This window comes from Odontesthes bonariensis, chromosome 15, assembly GCF_027942865.1.
Source record: "Odontesthes bonariensis isolate fOdoBon6 chromosome 15, fOdoBon6.hap1, whole genome shotgun sequence".
In the NCBI taxonomy this organism is placed as follows: Eukaryota; Metazoa; Chordata; class Actinopteri; order Atheriniformes; family Atherinopsidae; genus Odontesthes; species Odontesthes bonariensis.
The window spans coordinates 15249380-15265780 of NC_134520.1; the positions used below are offsets into that span (position 1 = coordinate 15249380).

Sequence of the window (16401 nt, forward strand, 5' to 3'; positions counted from 1 at the left end):
TACATAAATTTATTCAATTAAAGCCATTGCAAACACGTTTTTAACATTTGGAGGAAGATTTTTCAGGACGATAACTACAAATTCCTGTCAGTGTGCTGTTTTACAGTAAATTTGTCAACATTTTCTTTAGTTCCAGATTGGTGTAGTGTCTCTGAATTACTGATTTATAAGTTGACCCGGAGGTTTAGCCTCAAACCCAAAGAACAGAAAAATTAGTCCTCGCTAGTAGAGTATCTTCTTAGGCCTGTACACGAATGCATGTGCGGTGAGTTCTCATCATCTTTGCAGTCCGGGAAGGTCAGGCTCTGCCATCCATCATTCCTGCAGTAAATTTCAGCAGAGTTAGAAGCCTTCATTAAAGCACCAACCCCTTCAGACTCCCCTTTGGATTTCAGACAATCATTTTCCCCTTTTGAATAAGACATTTCATCCCGAGGGATGTAGCAATGTTTAGCTGAGTCATGGCTATGTCTGCAAGATCATTCTTCACTCTTCAATCCCTGCAGCTTTTTTTGTCTAACAGCAAATTTTCAACTTATTCGAAGAAGTCATTCTGGGTCTGATTAAAGCTGTTCGTGTCACTGTAAATGATTACTTTGTATTAGTTTTTTAATTAACAACATTTCTCGTTGAATTATTTGATTCACTGATTATCTCATTCAGTATTGGAGATTGTTGTTGTTTCACGACAGAACCATGATGGAGAATCTAAACTCCAGAAGGTCAAATTAGATAAAATAACTTCAATAAAACCGTACAGGGAATTAAAAAAGTCTGACAGGGAAGCTAAACAAACGAAAGGCTCTCAGACATGTGGTGCAGGGGAATTGTCAAAAAAGTAACTCGGATGTCTTTTCTTAAACATTTTTCTTTAACTTTGATGGACTATATCATGACGTTAAAGAAGCTGGTAGAGAAAATTCAAACAACCATACCACAACAAGAATTCATCCGCACATATAATAAGTAGGGAGTTGGTCTGCAGTACAGAAAATACAGCTGAATACTTTCTAGGTAAAGCAAAGTAGGTACCTCACAAATACAGCTATATTGCGTTGTGTCTTGAAGGCTGTTCTCAATGAGGTCAAGGTTTGAACTCTGTGGTGGCCAATTCATGTGTGGAAATAATGTTTCATGCTCCCTGAACCACTCTTTCATAAGTTTAGCCTGATGAATCATGGTGTCGTCATCTTGCAGCCTGTTCCATGCGGGGAAAAAGAAATCTGTCGAGCGAAAACCAATTTTCCTTAATGATTTTTCAAGATTTCCTTCTTCTTAGCATGTCTTACAAATAGGAAAGAAGTGGAAAGCATGCAAATATTTTCCCCAAAAAAGTAAAAAAAAAGGGTTAAATTCCATAGTGACTGTGGTTATGTTTATTCCAGGCCAAGCAGGGTGCTGTACCTCCAGAGGAGCAGGGACCCAGCATCAAGAATCTGGACTTCTGGTCCAAACTAATCACACTTATTGTCTCTATCATCGAGGAGGACAAGAACTCTTACACTCCCTGCCTAAATCAGTATGTAGCAATGTTTTCTTTACACCTGTCTCATGATTGTATCCTAAAACCTTTCGCATTTAACCAAAGGTCCTGTTTATGACACGTTCAGGTCATGCAATTTTTCACAATTTCTGTTAGTACCTCTAAAACCGCACGCTCAGGCTTTCATCCACTTGCTCAGTTTCATTTATATTCTCCTTTTCCATCAAGATTTCCCCAGGAGCTCAATGTGGGAAAAATCAGTGCTGAAGTAATGTGGAACCTGTTTGCTCAGGATATGAAGTACGCAATGGAAGGTGAGTGAAAATCAGTCTTCTGAACTAAGAGGGCTTGTTATACGGATGTTCATGTTCTCAAATATGTTGTCATTTAAGAACTGCATGCACTTAATAACCATGAAAAGTTTTTTAAAAAACAACACCGTATAATGCAGTTAGTTTAGTTTGATTTCTACGGTGTTACTTTTAAGTACTCACTGTATGTAGTAGAGCATAGATGTAGTGTTCATTGACATTCGTGGGGCTTCCTATGAGTTAATCTATGCTGATATCGTCAGTAAAAAACCTGTTTTGTGTACTGAATAAAATATCCCATAGATCTTGCAAAGATCTACAGTTAATCTCAAGTTATTCCATGTACATCATCACACAACTTGCATTGGACATATTTTCATCAAAACTAGTTGAAAAAATTGCTCTTCATGGATTTATGTGCGTTATATTCTTCTCTTTCTTTTTCTTAAGAACATGAAAAAAACCGCTTGTGCAAGAGTGCAGATTACATGAACCTGCATTTCAAGGTGAAGTGGCTGTACAACGAATATTGCAAAGATTTGCCCTTCTTCAAGAGCAGAGTGCCTGAATATCCTGCGTGAGTAGCATCTTGTTTTGCAAAGACACACTCACAAATCTAGAAAACAGAAAATGAAGAAGTCAAAAAAAATTTTTTTTTTAAAAGACATATTTAGCCATTTTGGCATTTGCTGATATATAAACTGCTGATCTCTGCAGGTGGTTTGAGCCATTTGTCATCCAGTGGCTGGACGAAAACGAGGAAGTCTCCCGTGACTTTCTGCACGGTGCTTTGGAAAGAGACAAAAAAGATGGGGTAAAAGTTTCCAGCGTTTTCCTTATCTGCCCCTCAGTGCTCTGGAAGCGCTGTTTTTGCTCAGGCAGAATTACTGTAATCCATCCTTTTGTGCCTCCTCTGTCTAACTCATAGTTGTCACCCAAAGTTTTGTCCTCCCCACTGCTCTGCCTCCCACACACCCGCTTGACTTCTCCTGCCTGCTTCAGTCAGTCAGTAGAAGCACACTCGGCAGCATTACAGACCTGGACTGTTTAAAAACGATATGCGTGAGCTTAAAGAGGAAGATGACCCTTCTACAGAAGGACATTGGGAATTAATGGCCTTATTCTAGAGTCTTGAGTTTGAGTCCTTACCTCATTACCCAGACTCCTCTGAGTTGCACCTACACACTCACCTCTTGCCAATTTGGGACCAGATGCTAACCAGGAGCCTATTACAAGGAGACAGACAGGAGCTCCCACCTGTCACTGGAATCCCATCCAACAGTCTGACATGGTCTGTCTACATGGTCTTAGTTAGACAAAGGTCATGTTTTGCTCACCTTTATTGAATCCCAGACTCTCACCTGCTACCCAAACTCATGTCTCTCTTCTAAAGTTAACCCTTTCTTAAGCTTATCCCCTGTATTTCCCCCTGAGTTTAATCTCCCTGTACATGTTTTCTGCCCTGCAGTTCCAGGTCACATCAGAACATGCTCTTTTTTCCTGTTCGGTGGTGGACGTGTTTTCCCAGCTCAACCAGAGCTTTGAGATCATCAGGAAGTTAGAGTGTCCAGACCCGCAGATTGTAGGAAACTACATGAAGCGATTTGCCAAGGTAGGTTTAGTGACGTTGTAATTAGAAGCTTGATCATCACTGCTTAAGTCAAGATACAGCGAAGAGATATCCATATGCTCCTCTTTTGCTCTTTTCTCCAGACCATCAGCAATGTCCTTCTGTCCTATGGTGATATTATCTCCAAGTTGTTTGCCAACTACGTCTCCATGGAGAAAGTGGTGAGTGGCACGGTGAACCTCTATATGTGCCTTCCAGTCTCTTGTGATTGATTTAGCAAAACACTGTTTCAAATGTACAAAAAAGATGGTATCACGACACTTGGACGGTGCTCATTTCCTTCAGCGGCCAACATCTTTTACTCATGCTCACTCATGCGCATATTTAGACTTGTGCAGGTATTTGTTTCAGAAATGCAAATTCTATGGTTATTCCATCATTTTTCCTCACAATTGGCTGAATCTGATCTGAATCTTTTCCTTTACCCGATCTCGGAAAAGGAATTAAAAAAAAAAAAAATAGAAAGAAAAATGCAACAATTTTCTTAGAATTTTCAGGTATGTTTTACAAAGCCAGAATGTTCTGTTATTGAATTAAAAAAAAAAATTCTGTTTGTTTGTTTTGTTTTAACAATATAACAAAACTGAATGAACATCCTCCAAGTGTGATGATTTCTTTAGTTTTATCAGTGGTTGTGTGCATAAACAGGTCTCTCTGAAATGTTTTAAAAGCACTCTGAGTTTTTCGAATGTCTTCTTATTCTCAGCCCTGCATTCTGATTAACAACATCCAACAGTTGAGGGTTCAGTTGGAGAAGATGTTTGAGGCCATGGGTGGAAAAGACGTGAGTGATTCTGTATTTAATTACAAAAAAGCTGTCCATATTTGTTGTCCATATTTGTCACCAGCTAAGTTTGTACATAGACCTGGGATTTGCATTGGAACTGAGATCCCACAGAAACCGTTTTTAGCTAGCTTTAACCATAATGACTGAGCCAACAAATTAAGTTGAGAAGAACTTATGCTAGTTTATACCCAAAGCAGGTGAGTCTCACATCTGTACATGTACCTCTGTTGCAGAAATGTTTCACATATTATATGGATGATGGAAAATGGCACAAAATCAGTGTAACTGCGCTGTGAATGGTCAGAATGTACAGGAGCGGCAGTTTAATGGTCAGATATCCAGACAAGGTGAAATTAACAAAGTAGCCGTGTTCGGGGCTTTCCTTGGAATCCTATTTTGAGGGAGCACGGAAAAAACACATTTGACCGTCAGGGGGTGCCGTGATAAGAAAAAAAATCGTTTTCTTTACTTTCTTTTCTTTCTTTTCTTTGTTTGCTTTAAAGAAGTAATTGTTGGTTCTGGTAAAAATGTGCCATGTCGCAGAGCAGAGACGTACCAACTCCAGTCACAGTCACATTAGTCTATCGATGCAACATGTTGGATTTTGTGACAAAGTGTGAAAATATTTCAAAGGTCAGAATATTTTTACAACCGCCACCTAAACTGATATAAACTTATTCAGATGGATTTTTCAAACTCTTTGACTGTGCCTTGCTGAACTGCATGTTCCCTACAACTGCTTCTTGCTACATTTTTGGACAGTATTTAAGAATTTGAGCAATCCAAATATGTTTGTGTGTGTGTGTGTGTTTTCGTGTTTGTAATTTAGCTCTGTGTGGAAGCCAGTGATTTCCTGAAAGATCTGCAGGTTAAGCTCAACAACGTCATGGACGATTTGAGCAGGGTCTTTGCTGTCAGGTAGAAACTCACTTGCTCATACATAAACACACTCTGCGCACTACGTATTTGCAGTACATGAATCATGAGGAGCTGCATCTTCTCCTGTATAGTTTCCAGCCTCATATTGAGGAGAATGTGAAGCAGATGGGAGACATCTTGGCTCAAGTGAAGGGAACGTCAAATGTAGGAAATGCCAGCAGTGTGGCCCAAGATGCCGACAATGTCCTGCAGCCAATCATGGAGTTTCTGGACAGCAAGTAAGGCAATATGGCATTTGAATTGATCGTAAAAGATGAGCGATCCACACACGGCAACTCTCGTACTTTTGAGAGAAATTTCTACTTGATTTAATGGACGTGTGGATTGTGCCAGACCAAGTATTATCCGACAACATTCAAGCTGCTTGGAAAGTCAGAAAAGCAAAACTCTGAGTTTTTGTGCTGTTCTCACAAGCCATTCTTGGGTATATCTCTTCGTTTTTTGTTGTATCCCCCTCCTTCTGTCAGCCTGACTTTGTTTGCTAAGATCTGTGAGAAGACGGTGCTGAAACGTGTGTTGAAGGAGCTGTGGAAGCTGGTGATGAACACCATGGAGAAGACCATCGTCCTGCCGCCACTCACAGACCAAACGGTGAGAGCACAACGCACAATTATTGGTGCATGAACAGAGTCTTAAATACATATATATATGTATATATACATGTGTATTGTATGTATACAGATGCAGACAATATAAACAGCCAGCTATTGATAATTATTTCACTTGCGCAAACACCAACACCTATTTAGGGTTTTTAAATTGGATAAATATGCATATGCAGACATTAAACATTTGGATCACTATCCAGCAAGCATTTTCAGACTAAATGTTTCTATGAACAGAACCACAGCATAAAGCAGACGGCATACAAACCATGTAGCACACATAAGCCTACACATGCACAAACTACCAAGGCAGCATCAAACAAAGAGGGAGCAGGAGGGGGCAAACAGGGAAAGCGAATATAAAGGCAGACATTTTGTGTGTGTTGTAGTTAAAGTGGCCCTTGTATACAGTAAACAAGGGTCACACCGCTTGTACTTAACATTGACATGCCATCTGATTCTCTTCTGAGCCCCGACAGTCAACATATTCAACATTGCCCCCCAGTTCCTTCATTCATTCAAGCAATCAAAGGTGAAACCCTTTAGAATAAAGCAAAAGAAAAAAAAAAGGATTGCACCATATCATTCTAACATCAGTTCATGGCTGCTCTCCAGTATGTCAGACAACAATTATTTGGAGAGATTCCTGCTTTATGAGTAACTCACAACAGATTGGCAGAGATTTCCTTGCCTGGAGGATCTGGCCCACTTTCCAAAAGACTCATACATTATGGAAAGCAGCCTCTTGTGTTTCTTTTGTTTTTTTGTTTTGTTTTTTATATACATGTTATTTATGTTTGGTTATTATCTAAAGAGCCTCATATCACTGCTAATAAAGTGAAATCTCTATTTATCATGCACAGTACTTTGCAGTAGTACAACTACTGCTTCGGTCCAGGAGGGCAGCCTTTCCAGAAAAGAGAAAAGAAAGAAAACAAGATAAAACAGTAAAACGAAATCATGAACAACGTAGTCATATGTTTGTTTCTGGGATAATTACTTTAATTGAAGTTCGTGTGAAATTTTGAAATATACATTTTTTTATGTAAGACAGATTTCGCTGCAGTAGACTACGTTAGTTTTGGCTGCCCGCTCAGTTCTCTACCTGCACTCAGTCAAGGCTCCAGTCAGGTGTCAATTGGACCATGTGGCTCCAGCCCTGGGGTCCGAACTTGTGTTTTTGATTGATGTGCGGCTCTTTGCAGCTTGACTGACCCTTCTCTCTGGTTGTTGTTGTTGTTGTGATTACTATTACATCCTGCTCCCACCGCTCTCCCTCCACAGATGATTGTAAGTACAGCACTCCTGCGTGTCTGTCTGTCTGTCAGTCCACGGTGGTCGATTCTCTGCTATATGTGGCTGCCCCTGTTCTTCCCCTGTTTTGTTCCCCACATACTCCCCTTTCTCACAACCCCAGCTCTCTGATCTGTCCCATCTCTCCTCCGACAGAAGCATGGTGCATTCCTAACTCGTTCTGATAGGTCCCACACCCCCTTCAGCGATGTTCACCAACCAGTGCCCCCTTTTCTGCTGTCTCTTCTTCCTCTCCTCAAACAGGAAGTGGTACTCCTCTTTTGCGTCTGGTGTTGCCTTGTTTCTTCTCATGCATTGTGTCCTGTTACTGGGACTCTGGTGGGGTGACTCTGATCTCTAGGGCTTGGTATCCGGTGTCCTAACCCACCTCCAGTCCGTCTCTTTTGCCCCCTCTAATCCTCTTCCTACACTGTCCTCACTTTTCCTACCTGTTTGAGCTCTGTCCTGCCCTCCTACCCGTAACTGTGGGTTTGTTGCTTGCATCTGATCTATTTCAACACCGCAGTCCTCTCTCAGTATACTGTGCAACACTGTACTGCACTGTATGTCTCCTCAGACCTGTCCTGTTGGTCTGTCCTGGTTTGGTTTCATGTTCTGTCGTAACAATGAGTATTCTTACTATTATACTCTGTCCTGATGCACCGAATGTTACTTTTTATATTAGGCTGTTTATCGGTTTAGGTTGCTGTTGGTAAAACAACCTTTATTCAGTGTTATGTGTTAAAATGTTCATACTGTCTTAAAACTGGAATATGAAACCTCTTCCTCACCTTTCAGTTTGATTCAAACTTTTCTTTACACCTTCAGGATGTAACAGCACAACTCATTTTAGCTTTGAATTCTCAATATATTTATTCTGACCTGTAGTATATTGTAACTGGTGCACCCACTACAGTAAGAATATAGTGACACATAGGAAGGTTTTTTTCTAAAATATGATAATCAGGATTTTGTTTTTCAGACATGATCTAAAATGCTGTTGCCTTTTTTTTTTATCAAACATCATAACGGTTTCAGGTTAACCAAAGGGCACCTTGGACAGAAGTCATCTCATAGCGCTGAAAAGCGTGTTACAGAGTTTGAATGTTTTTGCCAACCCTTGCCAAGAGAAACAGAAATAGTTTGGCAAAGCTCTCATGTCTGTGCACTAAAATATGGAGCTAAATCTAGCTTTGCATAAAAACTTGAAAGGGGGGGGCAGCAATCTTGCATAAGTGCATAGCTTTAAAGGTACCTGCTTACCTATACTTCTAAAGTTTATTCTTTTGTCTTTAGTGTTCAAATACATGTGCAGGTTTTTTTGTTTGTTCACACGGGACCAATGTCGGTCTAACTGCAGCCATAAAGCTAGGTTATGCTAACATATGCGAACAGCAAGCTCATTTTTAATGTGCTTTAATTAACATAGATGTAAGTTACTCTGGTACTTCCAAAAAGGTTTGATTACTATTTAAACTTTCAATAAACTTTAAAATAATCAAGTTTTTTTTTTTTCAAAAATAAATGCATAGCTAAATGCAAGCAACCTGGCTCCAATCCGACCACAGAATTTCAACCCCTTTTTGTATCATAGATTATCTATGCATCATGAAAAAGGACCTTTACCGCAGAAAAAGCAAATATGTCATCTGCATATTTGCATGCATCCTATTACTCTTGTCATCATGTCTCTATTCTGCTTTGCCAGCCAGTAATTTGTCAAACATATTTGTGTGCCTTTTGAGATGCAAAATACACATTTTGTTGTGGAGAGCAAAATCATTAATTGACTGGAAAAAGGTGACATTTCTGGCAGTGACGAATGTCTTTTTTGCAAACATTTGGCAAAGCAACACATGCACGTTTTGTTGCACACTCTTACCTGGCCAGTGAGAGTGAGTTCAGACACCAGGGAGTGGCCGCTGCTTCAAGTATTAACCACATGCTCTCTTTCCAGGGGAGGCTGAAGAGTGCTTCTCACAGTGATGTAAGGACTAAACCCCTTTAGATCAATGTGTCTTGTCTCTCTCCTCTACGTCTTCCTTCTGTGTCTCTGTCTCTCAGTCAGACAAAGCAGTGGAAATATTGACTGTTTTTTCCCCACTTCTGCTTTCATGCAACATTCAGTGGTACTGTTTGCATGCTATAAAAATACCTTCGCTCCTAGTTCAACTACAAGTTACACAATAACACAGATTAAAACATGCGTACACTGCGGACCACCAGGGAAGAAGTTTGACATTAGGTGAATTTGATTTGGATTTTAAATCGTCATCCCTTTTGTTTTAGGACTGGCTGTTATGAAAAAGTGTTCCTGAGCAGCAAGTAACATCACAGTCAAATCAGAAAAGCTGAACTTAATGCTAGGCTGCAAGCAAGCAAAAGGCTACATGTCTGTAGAGGCATACGTTTTTAACCATCTACCTGAGTACAGCAGTGGAGGAAGGCTGCATTACTTTTACATTACCTGAAAAAGCATTGATTCCTTGGAAATGTCAGAATTATTTTAAATGTGTATACTTTTTTTTGTGGGAACATTAAAGCTACAGTCTGTTGAAGCTCCATTGAGTGGAATATGAAACTGTCTATCTTAAGTCAAAGTCTGTAAGAAAAAAAAGAAGGAGATTTTAAGTGCCGTCTGCAGCACTTACAGATAGATTCTCTTACCAGAGTATTGCATTAGGCTTAAACTCCAGTAAATCCCTTCACACACCTCAGTGTAACTGTATAGCTGCTGCAGGTGAATGTGTGTGTGTGTGTGTGTGTGTGTGTGTGTGTGTGTGTGTGTGTGTGTGTGTGTGTGTGTGTGTGTGTGTGTGTGTGTGTGTGCGCGTGCGCGTGCGTGCGTGCATGCATATGTGTTTGTTCTTTAGTACACGATTGCATCTACGTTCCTTCCCTCGCTCCGAGCTGAGCCACTTTCCCTTCTCTTTGTACTGTTTGTGTGTATTTGTGCTGCAGAGTGTGATTTTATGGAATGAATAAAACAGAAGGTGTGATAGCAGCACTTGAAGGAAAAGTACCATGACATCTGTAAAGTGGCTTAGTGACTGTTTATGAGTGTGTGTGTTTGTCAGAAATGTTGCCGTCCTCTGTGTGACACTAAGCCGTATAGTGCTGCCCTTTTCAGCCATGATAATAACAATTCTTTTCTCTCTGTTCTTGCCTATCTCTCTTCTTCCTCCTCCTCTCTTTCCGTCTCTTCCAGGGCACACAGCTCATCTTTAACGCCGCCAAAGAGCTCGGTCAGCTGTCCAAGCTGAAGGTATTGTATGTTTCTACGCAGTTATGCTCTGAGTCAGGCTCCCATGCTTCAGACTGAGCGTCTAACCACTTAATGAACATTGAACATACACATTGGTCATTTTTGCTTTGTGCCTCTGCTGCTGTAATCTTTAGGAGCACATGGTTCGTGAGGAGGCCAAAGCACTAACCCCCAAGCAATGTGCTGTGATCGAGCTGGCTCTGGATACCATCAAGGTAGGGGAATGTTTTCACATCACATTACATTTAGTAGCACATTTGATATACAGAGCAAATTGTAAGAAATATAGAATACATTTATAAATCATTATATAGAGTGAATGAAATAAGGAACGAAAGGCAAGTTGGAAATTTTGTCAGATCAATTTCAACTCGCTGCCATGTACTGTGCCTACGACGGCTAACCAACTGGAATTATTTGAAAATTACTTTTCAGTTATTTATTGATAAGATGCTCTGTAAATCAGTAAACAGCAAGAAATGCCGGGGGATGTAAAAACATACCCAACCAATAGTAAATAGTTCAAACAAAGAGAAGCTGCACTTGTTGGAGCCTGGGCACACAAAATGTTAGATTGGCTTGTTAAAATTATGAAAAACTCCCAAATGAATCCAATTTTTCTGCCAATTGACTAGTTGAATAGATTAATTGATTATTGAAATTAACAGTGGGATTCCTGAAAAATAGACCCAACAGTACAATAGCTTACAGCAGTCAGATGTAGGTAAACAGCTCTTCTCTCCTTGTTTGTCTGCCTTTTTGTATTTTAGCAATACTTCCATGCTGGTGGTGTGGGTCTGAAGAAGACCTTCCTGGAGAAGAGTCCTGACCTCCTGTCTCTCCACTATGCGCTGTCCCTCTACACGCAGGCCACTGACAAACTGATTAAGACTTTTGTACAGTCACAGAATGCACAAGGTAATCTAATGCTTTACTTTCTCTCACACTGCTCCCTCTGACTTTCTCTTTGTTGTCTTTTCTTTCCAGTATGTTTATTTGCTTCGTTTGAGCTTAACTTCTTACGTTGCGTTATTCTTTGATTTAGGTCACTGTATTTCTGTTTCTGCGCTTTGCACTCTCAGTCCTCTGTTGATGTTAAGATTTCCCAAACGATGAGTTCTATGTCCTGCGTGTCTCTCGTGCTTTGTGGCGCAGAAAGTGAGGCAGCACAGTATTTTCTATGTTTTCTCTAAAATGCAAAGTCTCCTGGTAGCCAGCCTGTGAAAACATCGAGACTAGTCTTTGCATGATCCGACAGCTACTTGCTGTGAGAAAAATAGATACCCACCCCCTCTTTTCTCTCACACTTTGATTCTGTTGGTCCCATCATTAAATATCTACATAAAAGCCGTCATCTTTGTGGAAGCACTGATGCCGACACACCGTCCCTGAGCTTCGCTGGGAGGGACGCCATTTCAGTGGATGAACGTTTAAAATTTAATAAGGCAAAATGCCATGCGGCCTTTGAAGGATACATAGGAGCGTTTTACAGCAATAGGTCTGTGTGAAATTTTGCATGCTGGAAGGCCACCATTGCATTCCTGCTAAAGGAAAAAGACTAAATCAACTGGGCTGGAACAACTACAGGGTAAATGTTTCTACATGTTGGTCTGTTTTTTTTCCCACTCTGTAACTCTTAAATTCAATTTCTGCAAACTTCATGTTTCTACATGTCTCTCCTTTCTCCGTCCACTCCCTCCTCCTGTCCCGTCTGTGGGCCAGTGTTCGACGGGAAGGGGGTGAGATTCACCACTAGTGAGGATGTTTACCCAGAAAAGGGTATGTGGCACTCAGGCTGTGAGGGCCTGAGACAACCAGGACTACCAGAAAGTCTCCAAACCAAAGCCCAGCTCCCTCCACCTTCCACCCTTCAACCCCCATATGCATCCTGAACCCCTCCCCCCTGCCTGCTCGAACTCATCCCAACAGACTAATGCAATCCACCAACTGAACGCACTCGTTTTTCTCACATTTTCTCTTTACCTCTGTCTTTTTGCACACACAAACACACGCAAATGCACAAAACATGCCCATTACAGCAGTAAGAACTTTAAAGAGTCATGCATGAGATGTACACACTGATGTCTGTATGCACAGAGCTGCACAGAATACATACGCCATGGACAGTATGTATGAGCAGACGCTTAAGCATGATAAGCAGACATCAGATAGAAATAATGGAAATGCATTAAAGTGTGAAAGAATTCTGATGCAGCATGATGTGAACAAGAGATGCCGGAGGGCAAAGCCAGTGTGTGTCTATGTGTGCGTACATGTGAACAAATGAGTGACTGTGCAGAGCAATGTGACTGACGGAGACTTCCCTAAAGGTCATAGAAGCAGAAGCACTGAGTGTATTTTCTGTCTCCAGCGAGGACCACAGAGGAAATCCCCTTTCTTCAGCATAGCTGCCCCTCCCACTGTAATTGGAAATTTTAAAAAAAGTACTCATGACAAGGAGTAGAGTTATTATCAAGAGGCTGATGACCGTTGTCTCGTTTTGTCTGGGAGGGCTCCCTGCTCTCGCCTGCTGTATAATCGCACACAAACAGAAAAGAAACACCCACACAGCTCCCTCCCCACAGCAGTGATGAGAGAGGGTGCTCAACTCATCCCAGCTTCACAGACTGAGTCAATCAGAAATAATGCCTCAGGTCAGGTGGTCTGATGTGTCATTTTCGATCAGGATAAAAAGATTTGACTGTTTCTCGTAAAGGCACAGGCAGTGCTGGAGCTGGAAGCATCCACCTTAGTGTTTGGGTGTCCCTTTTAAAGCTTTGACGGTTATTTGATGCAACACAAGTTCGTAAAAAGTCGAAAGTCCTCTCAGACGGACAGCTGAGGGTGAAATGGTTGACCCGCCAGTAAAGGAGTTCGAAGTGAGTCTTTCACACTCCAAGTTGTGTTGTTCTCTTGTGGAAAGAGGCCAGAAAGGAAGGGATATGGGAAGGAAAGAGACACAATGATAAATAACTACTTTTGAAAAATAACCTCTACTGAAATTTAGATGCCCATTATTCAAGTTTAATCTTTTTTTTAAATTCTCCAAAAAAATTCATCAAAAAAGCTCAGCCAACCCGGGGTTTTTAGTTGCTCATCTGAACTTCTCTTTCTTGGATCATATGACAGACAGATTGGAGCATAAAGCGACAGAAGACTGATTCATTCCACCAGGATTAAAATGAATTCAAATTTGAATTTGTAGTCATGACTTGTGATGCCTAGATTTCCCCAGTCCAATTGTATCCTCCAGATACTTTTAGGAGAAATATTTCAGCTTCAACCTTTAACACTATATAGTGGTTACATTTAACAGTTATGTAGCCTGTTGGGAAAAATGTTTTTTTTTTGTTTTTTTTTAATATACTCAGTTTAAAGCTGATGCCAACATGTTTCAATCAAATGTTGGGATAGTTTATAAACCCTTTCAGAGCGTAATTCAAAGAAGAGGTGATGGAACACTGTTAAACATGCCCCAAGTCATTCAAAACATGTTGCTGGCTTCAAAGTTAAAAATCGGGATATATATTTTTAAAAAGCTCAGTTTCTCAGTTTAAAACTTTGACATACTGTGTAGGACTTTTTTAAATCCAGTACAGGATTTAGATAATGTACAAATCATCGCTGTTTTTTTTGCAGTCTTCCAGCTTGTATATGTAGAAAACAAATCCGTGTGCCTCCAGCTTTCCTGCCAGAAACAGAATGTCCTTGACTGTAACGAGGAAGCAAATAAACTGATTTCACAGTTTATTTCCACCACAGAGTGGATTATTAGTGCAGGATGAAGGAGCAAAGCACAGTATGAACTCGTATGCGGTTGAAGGACTATTTAACAATGGCAGGGACGACTGTCAGACTGCAAGATATGAGCAAGATTAATGGTAACTGAAATAAGTGGAAGTAGTGTCTGAATGTGGCGAGACGAGTCTGAGATTTGACATCTATTCTGGTGAAGATCTGCAATTTGTGCACCTCTGATTGCTGTGTTTGTTAGAGAAGAAAATGCGGCAATTTTTTAAGCCACCGGAGTTTCTCTCTCATCTTCCATAGTCATCCTCCACAGAGTAGACGGGGCCAGATGGAGAACTGCTGCTCCTTTTGGTCCTGTTGGCAGCTAGACCAACAATCCGATAAGGCTCCCTAGAGAGATGCAGAGAGCTGCACGCCAGGAACACTCAGCCGTCTAACTCCCACAGACACCTTGTTTAGTGGGCGGCTGGTTAAAAACACAGGCGCACACATGCCTCTGGTGGTCGCCACAAAGACACCGTTCACAGAGTGAAGACACTAATTAAAACATTAAAGATTAATGTCCATCTGTCACTCTGCATTTCTATGTGGATAAAAACCACTTGTTCACATGCCGCACAGAACCACACAAGGAAAAGATTTGTCCCCCGTCTCCCTCCCAGACAAAAGCCTGATTACAGCCACTGAAAAAGGTCATCATCGTCGTCCTAAAACAGTCCTGCAGACAGAGGTTTTTGAGCCAAGGACACCACAGACCTGAGGTTGTTCCCAAGTCCAGATTTGAGTCCTCTAGGAAGAGGATTAACCATCTATTCTATTCAGTGAGAAGGGTGTTAGATTCGGTTCTGATGCCCTTTTAACAAGGGCATCAGCAGTGCTGCTCCTCACCAACAGATCTGAGAGCAGACTGCCCTCCTTTGTCTTGACCCCGCCCGCCCGCCCGCCTCTTACCATGCTTGGATAAGTCTTTACCAAGAATGGATGAATCTCTACCTGTCTGTATCCATCTGAGCATGCCCTGACATGATCTTTGTCGGGAAGGGGGGGGGGGGGGGGGGCAACACACACACACACACACACACAGTCAGTTGAGCTACTCCAGCTTATCTCCTGTCTTCTTCTCTGCATCCTTAAACACAATGCATCTATGAGTGGGCACAAATGACCTTCCGTGCTCAATTCAGCACATTTTCTCTCAGCTGCTGAATGCGTTCAGAGGCTGCTGCTTTAAGTCAAGTGCTCATCATAATGTAGGATGTGTTGCTGAATGAAACAATTCTGATGAAACAATGTATGACATAAATAAGTGAAACTGTTCACTGAATTGTAGCTGTAGAGCTTGAATGTCTAAACGTAAAGCATGTTAAAAATCTATGCCCACTCATAGCAGCTTTGAACGATTCTCCACTTCCAGACCACAACATGTGCACAAACAGGTCACTGTGCTGTGCCTTAATTCCTCCTGGTAGATTATAAAGAAAGGGCCAAACCCTTTTCAATGTTCAGTGTGTGAAACTGAAATGGAATTGGTCCGTAACTTTGTGTTTGTATCAAAATGTGGAGGAGAAGGTAGAATCGGGAGCACAGTGGCATCTGTTAATGTTTGGTCTGTGATTAGAGCACGAATGTTCCTTGGTCTTATGTATATGTGAATACAAGGTAGTAATGTAACCCTCATTCTCCAGGCTCCGGTGTGGATGACGCTGTGGGAGAGGTGTCCATCCATGTGGAGATTTTCACTCATCCAAACACTGGAGAGCACAAAGTCACAGTCAAAGGTAAAGGCAAAGACCATTTTATCCTCTTTCCGGAAGCTAAGACAGGAAGTCAACTTGACACTGGGAGTAATAGTTTCAAAGATTCAAGTCATGCTGATCTTTTCCACAGCTTTCAAACGGTCACCTCCACCATAACTGGGCAAACTTAAAACTTCTAAATGAACGAATGACCTAGCAAAAAGTTGCATGATAATTGTATGTTCCTCCTCTAGCCAAGAAGCTGAATATGAGCACTGAGAGGCAGTATTGTCCTGTTCATTCACTCCTTCTTATCACTCCAGTGTCGCACATTTTCTCCACAAGTCTCTCTCTCACAGTCACCCACACCTTCCCACTCACTGTCCCTCCTCTTCCTCTCGTCTCCTTTCCCTCTCTGCCTCAGTGGTGGCTGCCAACGACCTGAGGTGGCAGACGCAGGGAATTTTCCGGCCATTTGTGGAGGTCTATATCATCGGCCCTCACCTGAGCGACAAGAAGAGAAAGTACGCCACCAAGTCGAAAAACAACAGCTGGGCTCCCAAATACAATGAAACCTTCACCTTGTGAGTAGCTGGTGATAA

The 16401-nt window shown here is 41.4% G+C and overlaps 1 protein-coding gene across 1 annotated transcript in view; it reads left to right on the forward strand.

Annotated features, from left to right (window-relative positions):
• unc13a (unc-13 homolog A (C. elegans)) overlaps positions 1–16401 on the forward strand; it is a 44975-nt gene that overhangs the window by 25045 nt on the left and 3529 nt on the right. Inside the window, exons 25-40 of the mRNA XM_075485146.1 lie at positions 1386–1519; positions 1712–1797; positions 2245–2371; positions 2512–2608; positions 3263–3406; positions 3508–3585; positions 4131–4208; positions 5041–5129; positions 5222–5368; positions 5618–5741; positions 9006–9035; positions 10257–10313; positions 10448–10528; positions 11084–11231; positions 15749–15841; positions 16224–16383. Of these exons, the coding sequence (XP_075341261.1) occupies positions 1386–1519; positions 1712–1797; positions 2245–2371; positions 2512–2608; positions 3263–3406; positions 3508–3585; positions 4131–4208; positions 5041–5129; positions 5222–5368; positions 5618–5741; positions 9006–9035; positions 10257–10313; positions 10448–10528; positions 11084–11231; positions 15749–15841; positions 16224–16383 (1673 nt within the window). The remainder of the gene's footprint in view (positions 1–1385; positions 1520–1711; positions 1798–2244; positions 2372–2511; positions 2609–3262; positions 3407–3507; positions 3586–4130; positions 4209–5040; positions 5130–5221; positions 5369–5617; positions 5742–9005; positions 9036–10256; positions 10314–10447; positions 10529–11083; positions 11232–15748; positions 15842–16223; positions 16384–16401) is intronic.